The sequence below is a fragment of the Manihot esculenta genome, chromosome 16 (assembly GCF_001659605.2).
Source record: "Manihot esculenta cultivar AM560-2 chromosome 16, M.esculenta_v8, whole genome shotgun sequence".
NCBI lineage: Eukaryota > Viridiplantae > Streptophyta > Magnoliopsida > Malpighiales > Euphorbiaceae > Manihot > Manihot esculenta.
The window spans coordinates 31,520,914-31,532,034 of record NC_035176.2 but is presented as its reverse complement, the minus strand read 5'-3'; the positions used below and the strand labels follow the sequence as shown (position 1 = coordinate 31,532,034).

General features: G+C 34.1%; 2 protein-coding genes across 2 annotated transcripts; one reads left to right on the top strand and one right to left on the bottom strand.

Annotated features, from left to right (window-relative positions):
* The first annotated feature begins 680 nt into the window (after nucleotides 1–680).
* On the top strand, nucleotides 681–5,330 carry LOC110603083 (NADP-dependent malic enzyme). Its single transcript, XM_021740754.2, has 18 exons — nucleotides 681–996; nucleotides 1,461–1,656; nucleotides 1,779–1,930; nucleotides 2,017–2,122; nucleotides 2,227–2,292; nucleotides 2,578–2,673; nucleotides 2,762–2,833; nucleotides 2,923–3,006; nucleotides 3,089–3,187; nucleotides 3,422–3,469; nucleotides 3,565–3,618; nucleotides 3,734–3,832; nucleotides 3,916–4,005; nucleotides 4,124–4,201; nucleotides 4,324–4,398; nucleotides 4,489–4,579; nucleotides 4,837–4,965; nucleotides 5,044–5,330. Exons 1-18 carry the CDS (start codon nucleotides 845–847, stop codon nucleotides 5,130–5,132), a joined length of 1,776 nt encoding a protein of 591 aa, XP_021596446.1. The 5' UTR covers nucleotides 681–844; the 3' UTR covers nucleotides 5,133–5,330.
* A 616-nt stretch (nucleotides 5,331–5,946) lies between these two features.
* On the bottom strand, nucleotides 5,947–9,964 carry LOC110603084 (2-oxoglutarate-Fe(II) type oxidoreductase hxnY). Its single transcript, XM_021740755.2, has 11 exons — nucleotides 9,493–9,964; nucleotides 9,147–9,342; nucleotides 8,926–9,024; nucleotides 8,767–8,818; nucleotides 8,544–8,665; nucleotides 8,329–8,429; nucleotides 8,174–8,232; nucleotides 7,343–7,399; nucleotides 7,011–7,056; nucleotides 6,450–6,529; nucleotides 5,947–6,280 (listed from the first exon to the last, which is right to left on the bottom strand). Exons 1-11 carry the CDS (start codon nucleotides 9,619–9,621, stop codon nucleotides 6,190–6,192), a joined length of 1,032 nt encoding a protein of 343 aa, XP_021596447.1. The 5' UTR covers nucleotides 9,622–9,964; the 3' UTR covers nucleotides 5,947–6,189.
* Between the last annotated feature and the right edge of the window lie 1,157 nt (nucleotides 9,965–11,121).

The window sequence follows — 11,121 nt, the reverse complement described above, 5'->3', positions numbered from 1 at the left end:
AATTTTTATTTAAAAAGTTTAATATTTTTAAAAAAATATTTAAATTTTAATTTTTTTAAATAAAAATATATATAAATATTATTATAAAATATATTTTTTTATATTAAATTAATTATTTATATAAATAGATTTACACCGCTACATTCTCTCTTAATCCACAATGAAAATTATTTTTTTAAAATATAAACTATTCTAAATTTAATTAATTGGATTCGATATCAATACTACCAATGTGTTTGTCATAATTATTAATTCATATATATATATTTATTATTAACTCTCTGATATTAATCTTAAATTAATATTTAAAACTATAGGTTTGTTAATATTATTTTTCTTCAAAGTTAGACTCCTCTTTTCTTTTTTTCTTTTTTTTTTCATTAATTTATTATATTTCATAATATTAATATATACTACATCCTTAATAATATTTACTCTGTATAACATAATTAACTTACTCATAATTCATATTACTTGACATCTGTTTTACCGTATCAAAATTTTATTGTCTTATTCCCTTATTTCATTTATTATGTTTAATCTCTTACTAAAATTATTATTATAGGGCAAAACATGTCTTTTCCTTCCTCTTTTTTTTATCCATATTTTTTATTTTTAATTCTGAGAGATATTTTATCAGCTTAATAATTGGAGAGACTATTCTTTGAGGAGGGAGAGTGGGTGACAATGGGATGCTGATTTGTTATATAATAAGAGCAAAGAACCATCAAAGCCGCTTGTGCTTGGACACATCACTTCTCTTTTCCTCTCACTATTTCTTGCTTGCTAGTTTCAGATCGATCTCAGCATTTGCTTTGAGAGACTAAGTCAACGCTTCAGTAGAATGGAGAGCACAATGAAGGATTTAAGAGGCGGTGCCTCCGTCCTCGACATGGATCCCAAGTCCACCGTCGGTGGTGGCGTTGAGGATGTTTACGGTGAGGATTCCGCCACCCTGGATCAGCTCGTCACTCCTTGGACTATCTCAGTTGCCAGGTTACTATCACTTACTCGCTTCACACTGGGAATATTCTTTTCTTTTCGTTTCTTTGTAGATTTACTTCTGATGCTGATTTTCCTGCTTATCCATATTCTTGTATGACAAGTAACAGATCAGGATTTTTTTTCCCTTCTTTCTTGTGATTGACTTGAAGTCTTGATTAGGGATTTGACTGATCATTTTACCATTTTTTTTTATCAATTTAAGCAGTTTCTAAGAATTTTGTTTTGTTTATTCTTTTTCTTTAGTTAGTTGCTTTGGCACTTTCTTTAGTTAGTTGCTTTCCCAAATGACTCTTTCTTGTTAACTTTAGTAAGTTTAATCTTGCGTTTTGACTATTGTTATTTGTTAATTATACATCTTTTGATCTGAGATTCAAGTTTATGTCTTGATCTTGTATTCACCTGTGTTCACTGGAGTGCTGATATGATCACTAACCTTTTGATTTGGCTACATGCAGTGGATACTCTTTGTTACGGGATCCACGCCATAACAAAGGGCTTGCCTTTACTGAGAAAGAGAGGGATGCCCACTACCTGCGTGGGCTTCTTCCCCCTGTGGTTGCAAGCCAACAACTTCAGGAGAAGAAGTTGATGCACACTATAAGACAATATCAACTTCCTCTTCAAAAATATATGGCCATGATGGAACTTGAGGTACCGTGTTTTACACCTGCAGAAGTTGTACCACTTAAATCCTTAAATCCTTGGTTAGATCTAATTATGATGTGGTGGAATAATTTGCTAGGAATTTATTTAAAATTTTCTTGGTTTTGCAGGAGAGGAATGAAAGACTGTTTTACAAGCTTCTCATTGATAATGTTGAAGAGTTGCTTCCCATTGTATACACTCCAACAGTAGGTGAAGCTTGTCAGAAATATGGAAGCATCTTCAAGCGTCCTCAGGGATTATACATAAGTTTGAAGGAAAAGTATGAATGCTTGTTTTTTTTTTTTTTAGTTCTGTGATCTATGTGCATACTTTACCGTTACTTATTACGGGCTGTTGGCTTTGCAGGGGGAAGATTCTTGATGTATTGAAAAACTGGCCTGAAAGAAGTATTCAAGTTATTGTTGTAACTGATGGTGAGCGTATCTTGGGACTTGGAGATCTTGGCTGTCAGGTAAAAACATATTCCATCGTGAGCATACTAGATAAGCAGCCCACGATTTCAATTAAACTATAAATTGGACTATCATGTGCATAATAAATTTGAGATTGTTACAGGGGATGGGTATTCCTGTTGGGAAATTGGCACTCTACACCGCACTTGGAGGAGTTCGTCCTTCTGCGGTAAGCAAATCATTAAAGAATGCTATCTAATTGCCTCTGTTTTGTGAACCCAAAGAAAAGAAGTATTTCTTTCCAAATCAATCCTTGTGCAAAGTACTTACTTTCAGAATGGTGCTTCCTTGACTATTATTACTTATCCTTGTAATTCTAGGTTTCCAGAATAATGTAGCATGGCTATGTTGAATAACAGAGTTTTAACTTCAAAATCGATCCCCTGATTCTTGGTTATGATGCCATCATTTCCTTATCCTTTCTGATTAAGAATATTTCTTGCTGCTCTTTTAGTGTTTGCCTATCACTATTGATGTGGGTACAAACAATGAGAAATTGTTGAAGGATGAATTCTATATTGGACTCAGACAAAGAAGGGCAACTGGCCAGGTTACACACTATTGCAGCTTGATTAAGTTTAGCTGATTTTCATTTGCACATTGCCTAAATTTCTTTCTTTTCATGATTTTATTCTCAGGAATACTCTGAACTTCTACAAGAATTCATGGCCGCTGTAAAGCAGAACTATGGAGAAAAAGTCCTTGTACAGGTTAGCAACAAGTTAAAGTGCACATGAGTTTATTCTAAGTTAATTAAAATATGAGGTTCCTCACATGCCTTTTGTGCTGAATCCTGCAGTTTGAAGATTTTGCTAACCACAATGCTTTTGAGCTGCTTGCAAAGTATGGCACAACTCATTTGGTCTTCAATGATGATATACAGGTATGAGATGGTGCAATTGTTGATAGTCACTTGAGTCAACTTCATATTCATCTCTGATATATTGCTAATCTTGTTGTTGCAGGGGACAGCATCTGTTGTTCTTGCAGGAGTTATTGCTGCACTGAAGTTGCTTGGTGGTTCCCTGGCTGATCATACTTTCTTGTTCCTTGGTGCTGGGGAAGTAAGATTTGCCATCTTAAACTCGTCATTTTCTGTCTCAAGTCCTAATTATATGAGGATATTAATGAGTGGTTCAATTTGGTTTTGAAATGTCAACCGAGGAAATGTAGCCTTTGGTTTTAAATTCCTCTATTCTCCTTCCCGTTATAAATTTAGATGTCTCATTTTTGGAGATGTGATTAATAGTTGAAAGATTTTGTCCTTCCATATCCTTTCTAATATGTTGGTTTTGCAGGCTGGAACTGGAATAGCAGAGCTTATAGCTCTTGAGATGTCAAAACGGGTATGTACTATCATTATGTTCGGATCATCTTTGATTATTCTTAGAATGTAAATGGGGATTTGTGTTTATCTCCCTAATTCATTTTTCTTTCTTAGATCAATGCTCCTATAGAAGAGGCACGCAAGAAGATCTGGTTGGTAGACTCAAAGGTAATAATAAACTGAACTCTTAATCAAGATATCTTGCAAAATATTTAAGTCTTCGGTTGAGAATTGTTTATTTGTCTTAATTCATTCCTCTAAATTGCACGTGATTTTCTGACAGGGATTGATTGTTAGCTCTAGAAAGGAATCACTTCAACACTTCAAGCAGCCTTGGGCTCATGAGCATGAACCTGTTAATACTCTCTTAGATGCTGTGAAGGTGTGTAAAAAACATGTGTATTTGATTTGAAATTGTTTTTGTAGTGTTCATTAGTCCCTCAATATATTTATTTGCTCCTTTAGGCAATCAAACCAACAGTTTTGATTGGATCATCTGGGGTCGGAAGAACATTCACAAAGGAAGTGATTGAAACCATGGCTTCCTTAAATGAGGTTCTCTCTCTCTGTCTCTCCCTCTCTCTCCATGTGTTTTAGAAGTTGCTCTAATATTACATTCAATAACCCTATATCAACCAGGGGAAAAACTAACTTTTATGCCACTGATGTGCAGAAACCTCTTATCTTGGCTCTCTCCAACCCAACATCACAGTCAGAGTGTACAGCTGAAGAGGCTTATACTTGGACTAAGGTAATGATATGGCCAAGGAAGCAACTGTGCAAGGATTCCACCATCTTAAGTTTGTTTAAATACCCTGTTTTGCAAGTAAAGTTAATCTTATCTTGTGCTTTTTGCTTTACTTTAAACTTTAGGGCAAGACAATTTTTGCTAGCGGAAGTCCATTTGATCCTGTTGAATACGAGGGCAAAGTTTTTGTCTCTGGCCAGGTTATATATATGATTACTTAGTATTAATTGGTAATTGAGTTGAATATCAATTATTGAGATTTGAAATTTGTGCTTTCCTTGTCAACTCAGGCCAATAATGCATATATTTTCCCTGGATTTGGCTTGGGATTGGTCATCTCTGGAGCAATTCGTGTTCATGATGATATGCTTTTGGCAGCATGTAAGTTCAACTCCTATAAAGAACAATAATTATTGACCTTGTTTGACTGCAGAGAGAGTAAAAATAACTGAAATAAAACTTTAGGTTTCTATCCACGGCAGAACTAATCATAAATCTCCATAATTATATTTTTGGGATGATCTTCTAGACTGATATGATGTTAAGGTCCAAAAATAGGTGCATGTAGACCTTAGACCTACTATAGTTGTCGCTGGAGGATTAACTTGTACATTTCTGTTGTGTCCATTCTGTAACAGCGGAAGCCTTGGCTGCACAAGTTTCGGAGGAAAACTATGCCAATGGGTTGATTTACCCACCCTTCTCTAACATCAGAAAAATTTCAGCAAATATTGCTGCTAAAGTAGCTGCTAAGGCATATGAACTTGGTAAGTGTTGCTCGTCTTGTAGTGAAATCTTTGATTGGCAAATTCTGAATATTATTATCATTCTTATCCATTTTATAGGGTTGGCTACACGTCTCCCCCGCCCGGAGAACCTTGTGAAGTATGCTGAGAGTTGCATGTACAGTCCTGTCTACAGAAATTTCCGTTAATTTTGAAGTTTTGTTGGTGAGAAGCTACATGTAACGTAAGGTGTATTAGTTCTGAGCAAAATAAGATTCTGATATGAATCATCAAGATTGCGGGTTGTGGGTTGTAATTTTGTGTTTTGCTTTGATATGCTTAAGAAGTTGTACCTCTAAACAAAATAAAGATTTTTGACTTGAATGATAAATTTAGATTTCATGTCAGCAAGTTCACTAAATTTCTGAATAGAATTCTAATCCATTATTCAGCAACCTTTATTCTAGGCTGATACATTAACAGCAGTATAATCATATCCATATCCATAGCTGTCGTGGTCCGGAACCTTCTTTTAACCAAAACCGAATGAATAAACGAGGACCTAAGAGCCTCTAAACCAAGGGATCAACAGATCCAGATTCAGAAAAGCATTAGGCACCCAACCCAAATAGGAGCAGAGAAGCGGAGAGGAACCATGGATAGTCCATCCAGTATGCGACGGCAAGGCAAAGGGAAGATGATGGATCTCTTTGTTGTCTCCTTCGGCCTTCCAAATTGTTCTGCAAGCTACATCAGCCAAACATTTGTATGGAGAAGATTGAAAGAAAAAAACTACGGCTCTGGGTGTCAGTACACAATTTAATGATATTAAAATAGGCTATGCATTGTCATCACGGAATCTGAATTGAGTTGGAATAAATCAAACCGAACCAAGAAAAAGCAAAAACAAACCGAACTGTTCGAAAGCCAAACATTCAGCAAGCAGCTAGGACTCCCAATTAAGAAAATTTACATGGATGACCTCATTAAAATTCTGAAGAGAAGTAGAAATAACCAGAGGCATGGCAATAAAGTAAATCTATCTTTTATTATTGATATACAGATAACAAATTTGGACAGTCATTTTTCATGTCTAGACACCAAATATAACCATCACTTTTTATCATTGATTATTGATCTTCTATAAACTAAACTAGAAAGAAAAATTATAGAGAGCCCTATATACAAATACCACAGAACTTTCAAGGAAAGTGCACCGTATGATTGTCAGCTCCTCGTATTCCTATCAAATCTTAATTTCTTGGCTCAAGCTTGATGTTCTTTGTATGTATTCAAATCAGAGTGAGTATCCTTGTAGCGGTGACTGAGGTAAGTCCCACATTTGATTGGAGGAAACCTGATAAAACAAACACATGCAACAGCTCATTAGAATCTTTAATATAAAACTTAAATGAAAAATACATTTATATGTAAAATTAATTCATCTGGATGCATTGTACAAGGATGAGTTGTTGCACTATCAACAATTTCAATCGCGCTTGTAATAAACTGTGGTTTCTACTTACTTGGGAGGATTTTTTTCTGACTTGCAGGTGGGCAAGCATTCAACAACACAATCATGACTAGGTTCCACGAAATATGCTATCTGTCATAGAAGGAAGCAAGTGAAAAATACAGAACTTTCTCTAAGATAATATTCACCAATATAGGACGTAACTAAGCAAATAAAGTTAAATTAACTGAAAGAGAAAAACCTAGGGAAGCAAAGATACAGCATGACCAAGAAAATTAACTCCGACACTTTTCTTGGTATTGAATGTCCTTCTATTTCTCTGTAAGAGAACTTACGGAATCACATGCATAATAGAGACTCAACTCAATAAAATTTTGAAACAGTTTAAAACTTTAGCTTGCTGCTTTTTCTACCACTGCTCTTCAGAAGGGTGTTGCACAAAACAGAAATAGTTAAATACTCGTACAGAGATCAAGAGGGAATTTGTTTGAGAGATTGACATGACACCATACAAACAGTACAAAAATATTGAATTGCAAAACATACAATAAACGGCTTGCAACTACGGAGCTTGAGAGCTTCAAATGAAAAGAAAACCCTATAGAGCACTTACAGAATATCTCTCTTGACCATTCGCTACAACTCTATGCAGTGTGGACCTGTATACCATTACATACCATAAACAAAGGTTATGCAGAAAGAAATAAATCAATGAGTTCAATTTCACAGAATGATGAAAAGTTGGATATGAAAATAGCAAATGAATTAGGAATGGTATATTGGTATTTGCATTCGGGCTGTTTACATCCATCAGGCTCCACGGTTAATGAAAAGTTATTTTTCTTCTCAAATGCCATATGTGCCATACATATCCTATAATCCAGCTTTGAAATTTTATTCAGGCATGAAATAAAATGAAGTTATATATACTAAATAGATAAGAACCTGAAAATACAGTTGCTCCAGCGCTCCAGCATATCACCAAGATTCACTATAAAAGCTCTGCATTTAAGATGAACCAATAAGAAAATGTCAACTCTCGTGACTAATTAACAAAGTCTTCCTGATTATGTCATTCATGGAGCAATACAATTTCCTGCTATTCCTTATAAACTTCAGAGCATAGTAACAGAGTACAGCTGGATAATGAACAGTTTGAAGTGGTATTAATTGGTGCTAGGTAATTGTATTCTTCCTTCTCCTTATGTAAGAGTAATATAGGCTTCTAAGTTAAATTTCATTACAAAAATGTTGATAGCTTGAAGCCTTGAAGGGTCAAATTCCTGCCTACTACAAATCACCATAGATTCAGCCCATGTCCTATTAGTAACCCAGGCCCATCTTGGAGAGGTGTTCTTCAAAATTATTATCCTCCATCTAGTAATTTTATATTTGTCTAGTGTGTCTACTAATTATATATCTTGTGAGGATTGTTCAATAATTCTCATTTAATTCTTTATAATGTTGTAACCTCTATAGGTGTCTTTAGTTTGTGGTTGGACAAAAGTGTTTTAGGTGCAAGAAGACATAAGATTATGTATCAATTTTATTCTAAGTTTTTTGACATAGAATGCTCTAATTTCCATTAATTCATTATTGAATAAATCAACATTTCAATGCATGAGACTAGTTCTCCTTGGCATACAGATGCAGAAATGAAAGAATAGTGTATATCACACAACTTAAAAAGATGAAAGCCTATTGGGATCATTGAATTTCCAAATTATATAGTAGAACAGTAGAAAATTACAATCAGTAAGAGTCATATTTTCTCACCCTTTTAACGGTGCTACGTATTCCCAAACTTGAGGTTGAGCATTCTTATCCTTGCATATCTGCAAGAAGATTATAAGAAATTGCAATGAGCAATCAAATTGTGAATGAAAAAGAGCAAATAAGATATATTTATATATATACATAATATTTTTTACTTGGAGAGCATAGATATCATCTGTGGCTAAAAGGGTAATCAAACCATAGTCAGAATGAGCTCCTGCTCCAAATATTCCCTTTGTGGGATCAGAAATCTGAGCTGAACACAAAAAAAAAAAGGAATAAAATCAAATGAAGAAGATATGGATTTTATTGACTAGAAACTGGCAGAAAGTTCAGAATGAAGTTGCACGACTACTAATTAAAACTTCACCTCCATAGCGTAGCAAGCGCATGATTGCAATTGGCTGGCCGAGCATTTCAGGCCTATCAAAAAAATCAGCTTCCAGATCAAGCGCAAGTGCTATGATCCTTGCAACTGCTCTTGTGACTTCTCTGCATGAAGAAAATATCAAAATTTACAACGGCAATGAAATACAAGCAGGCTATCCTTTATAAACAGCCAAGAGGTGTATATTAAGTTTGCAAAAGCTTACAATGCCTCCTTATGAAACCTCTCCATGGTTTGCCTCCAGCCAGGCAAAAGATCTAACATCATAATTTAAAAACAGGGCATGAATAACAAGCATTAAGTCTTCAAAAATAAATAATCATAATTCAAAGTAAGCTTCTCCACTGTAAGAAATTTCAATTACCGGCTGCTGGCCAAACATTTTTCCCATAAAATGGCTTCTCTGCTTGAGGGTCACCTTCAGGCACTTCGACTCCAATGTAATATCCCTCCTTGTAATCTCCTACCAAATATAATAATAATAAAAGAAATGAACAAATTAAAGAGAAGACTTGTGATAATGGAAAATTTTGAAGTAATAGCAAATTATCGATAATCTCAGGTGAAAGTCATTATGGAACGAACCATGTACTTGATTATCAGGATCCAAAAGCTCGTCCAGGACAGGAGTGTAGCCTCGATAGTTCTCGTTCCTAAGAACCTTCAATTTTTCAGCTAATGGAAGTTCAAAAAATCTCTTTTTCTCCGAGAAAACCTGGTCCATGAATTCTTGGCTTATTCCATGATTCACCACGTAAAAGAATCCACAATCCAAACAAGCCTGAAAACAAAATTTAAAAAAGAAAATGAAAATTCCACAGATTAACTAATAATCATTAAGTTAAAGCAACAAATTTAGCATGAAGAGCGCCAAATAAGAGAAATAGATTTAAAAAAAAAAAAAAGGAGAGAACTGAAACTTGAAAGGCACCTGTTTGAGTAAAGAAACAGATTGTTGGATATCAGGGCAGGAGAGATCGACGCAGTTAAGGGCTGAGACTTTCCGGTGAGAAGAAGGAATTTCGTCAGCTCCATCTTTGAGCAGCTGCTGCTTCTCCATTCTCTTGGTGCGAATGAGGACCCTCGACTCAACTGTCAAATTCGCCGATAACAAAGGAGTGTACCATACCACCGTGTAAGAGGAACGCTGTCGATTTCTGAGCAATTGTTGTTAAATGCCAAGCGTCTTTGCTTTTTGTAATATACAGAGTGACAGGGAAAAGCCTTATGCGTACACAATTCGCCGTCAGCGTCACCATCGGACACCGAATCCATAAAGCAGACATGACAGCGGACAACCGGTTCGAGTTTGATAAGGGTGGACCGGACAGGACCATATCGTTCCGGTTCATCGTTCACGGTTCTAATTCGCCTGACGTTTTTGATCTATTTTTAGTATTAAGACTGATTTCTATGAAATTAATTCATTTCTATTGTAACGTAACTTAATTAAAAAGTATTTATATTTTATAAAATTTAATTTTTTAATTATTTTATTAAAAAAAATCAGTTGTCTGAATTATTATTCAATTTAATTTTATAATTTTAATTATTCATATTATTTAATTTATTTATTTTTAATTAATATTAAAATAAACAAATTAATTATTTTTTAATATAATATTGATAGCTCTCGTTGATGTCTGAGGCGGCTTCCACGGACAACGCATGCTTGGAGTACAGGGTAGCGCTCGCTGCCAATGGCGGTGAAGGTGAAGTAGGCAAGAGCGTCGACTGCAGCAACGGCGGAAGAGGACTGGGGCGGCTGGGTCGTTTGTTTTCTTTCTTTTGTGGCTACTAGTGAATTAAATGTAAAATTATTAATTGATGGACTTCCATTTAAGTCTGAACATCTTTTAACTTTGCTTGAAAAATCTATATAATTGATGATATGATGCGATGTTACATTCCAGTTTTGTGATTGTCATATGAAATCTACTCTTTATCTATAGAAAATAATAATAAAAATAATAATTCACTCAAACATTTACATGTGCATATCTTAAATAGTAATATGTTTAGTCTTCATTGATGTGATGTTTCGAATTTAAGTTTCCTCATTCATTTATTTTGATATTATATTATTAATTTTTTTATAAAATAAAAATTAAAAATTAAAAAAAGTAAAATTTAATATTTTTTAAATTTAATCGGTCTAAATCTGTATTATTGATATTTATATTGAGAAAATAAAAGTCTATCTCTATTTAATAAAAAAATTTAAAATTTATTAACACATATTTATGTTAATAATACAAAATTTTTGTATTTTTAAAAAGATAATATAAGATGATATAATTTTATTTTATTTTTAAATTTTGAGTGTAAAATATTTTTAAATTTGAGAGAATACAAAATGAATTATTTATTAGTTGAATGGTATATATAGGAAAAAGCAGAATTTTAGGTCTTTGTATATCATAAGTCAACTCTCATTTTAGGGTTTTTTTTTTTTTTTTTTTCTTTGTCGGAGCATTTTTGGGTGTTGAGTGGATAATTTAAGGTGACAAGACATCCACTTTCAGCTTGCTTCTTCCCCCATACATCAAGCTAATCGGAT

Coding starts and splice junctions, on each gene's coding strand:
- LOC110603083 (XM_021740754.2), top strand. CDS start 845: ATGGAGAGCACAATGAAGGATTTAAGAGGCGGTGCCTCCGTCCTCGAC. Junction 997..1,460: donor TGGACTATCTCAGTTGCCAG/GTTACTATCACT, acceptor GGCTACATGCAG/TGGATACTCTTTGTTACGGG. Junction 4,580..4,836: donor TGATATGCTTTTGGCAGCAT/GTAAGTTCAACT, acceptor ATTCTGTAACAG/CGGAAGCCTTGGCTGCACAA.
- LOC110603084 (XM_021740755.2), bottom strand. CDS start 9,621: ATGGAGAAGCAGCAGCTGCTCAAAGATGGAGCTGACGAAATTCCTTCT. Junction 8,819..8,925: donor AAATGTTTGGCCAGCAGCCG/GTAATTGAAATT, acceptor TTATGATGTTAG/ATCTTTTGCCTGGCTGGAGG. Junction 7,057..7,342: donor TGGAGCAACTGTATTTTCAG/GTTCTTATCTAT, acceptor AATGGTATACAG/GTCCACACTGCATAGAGTTG.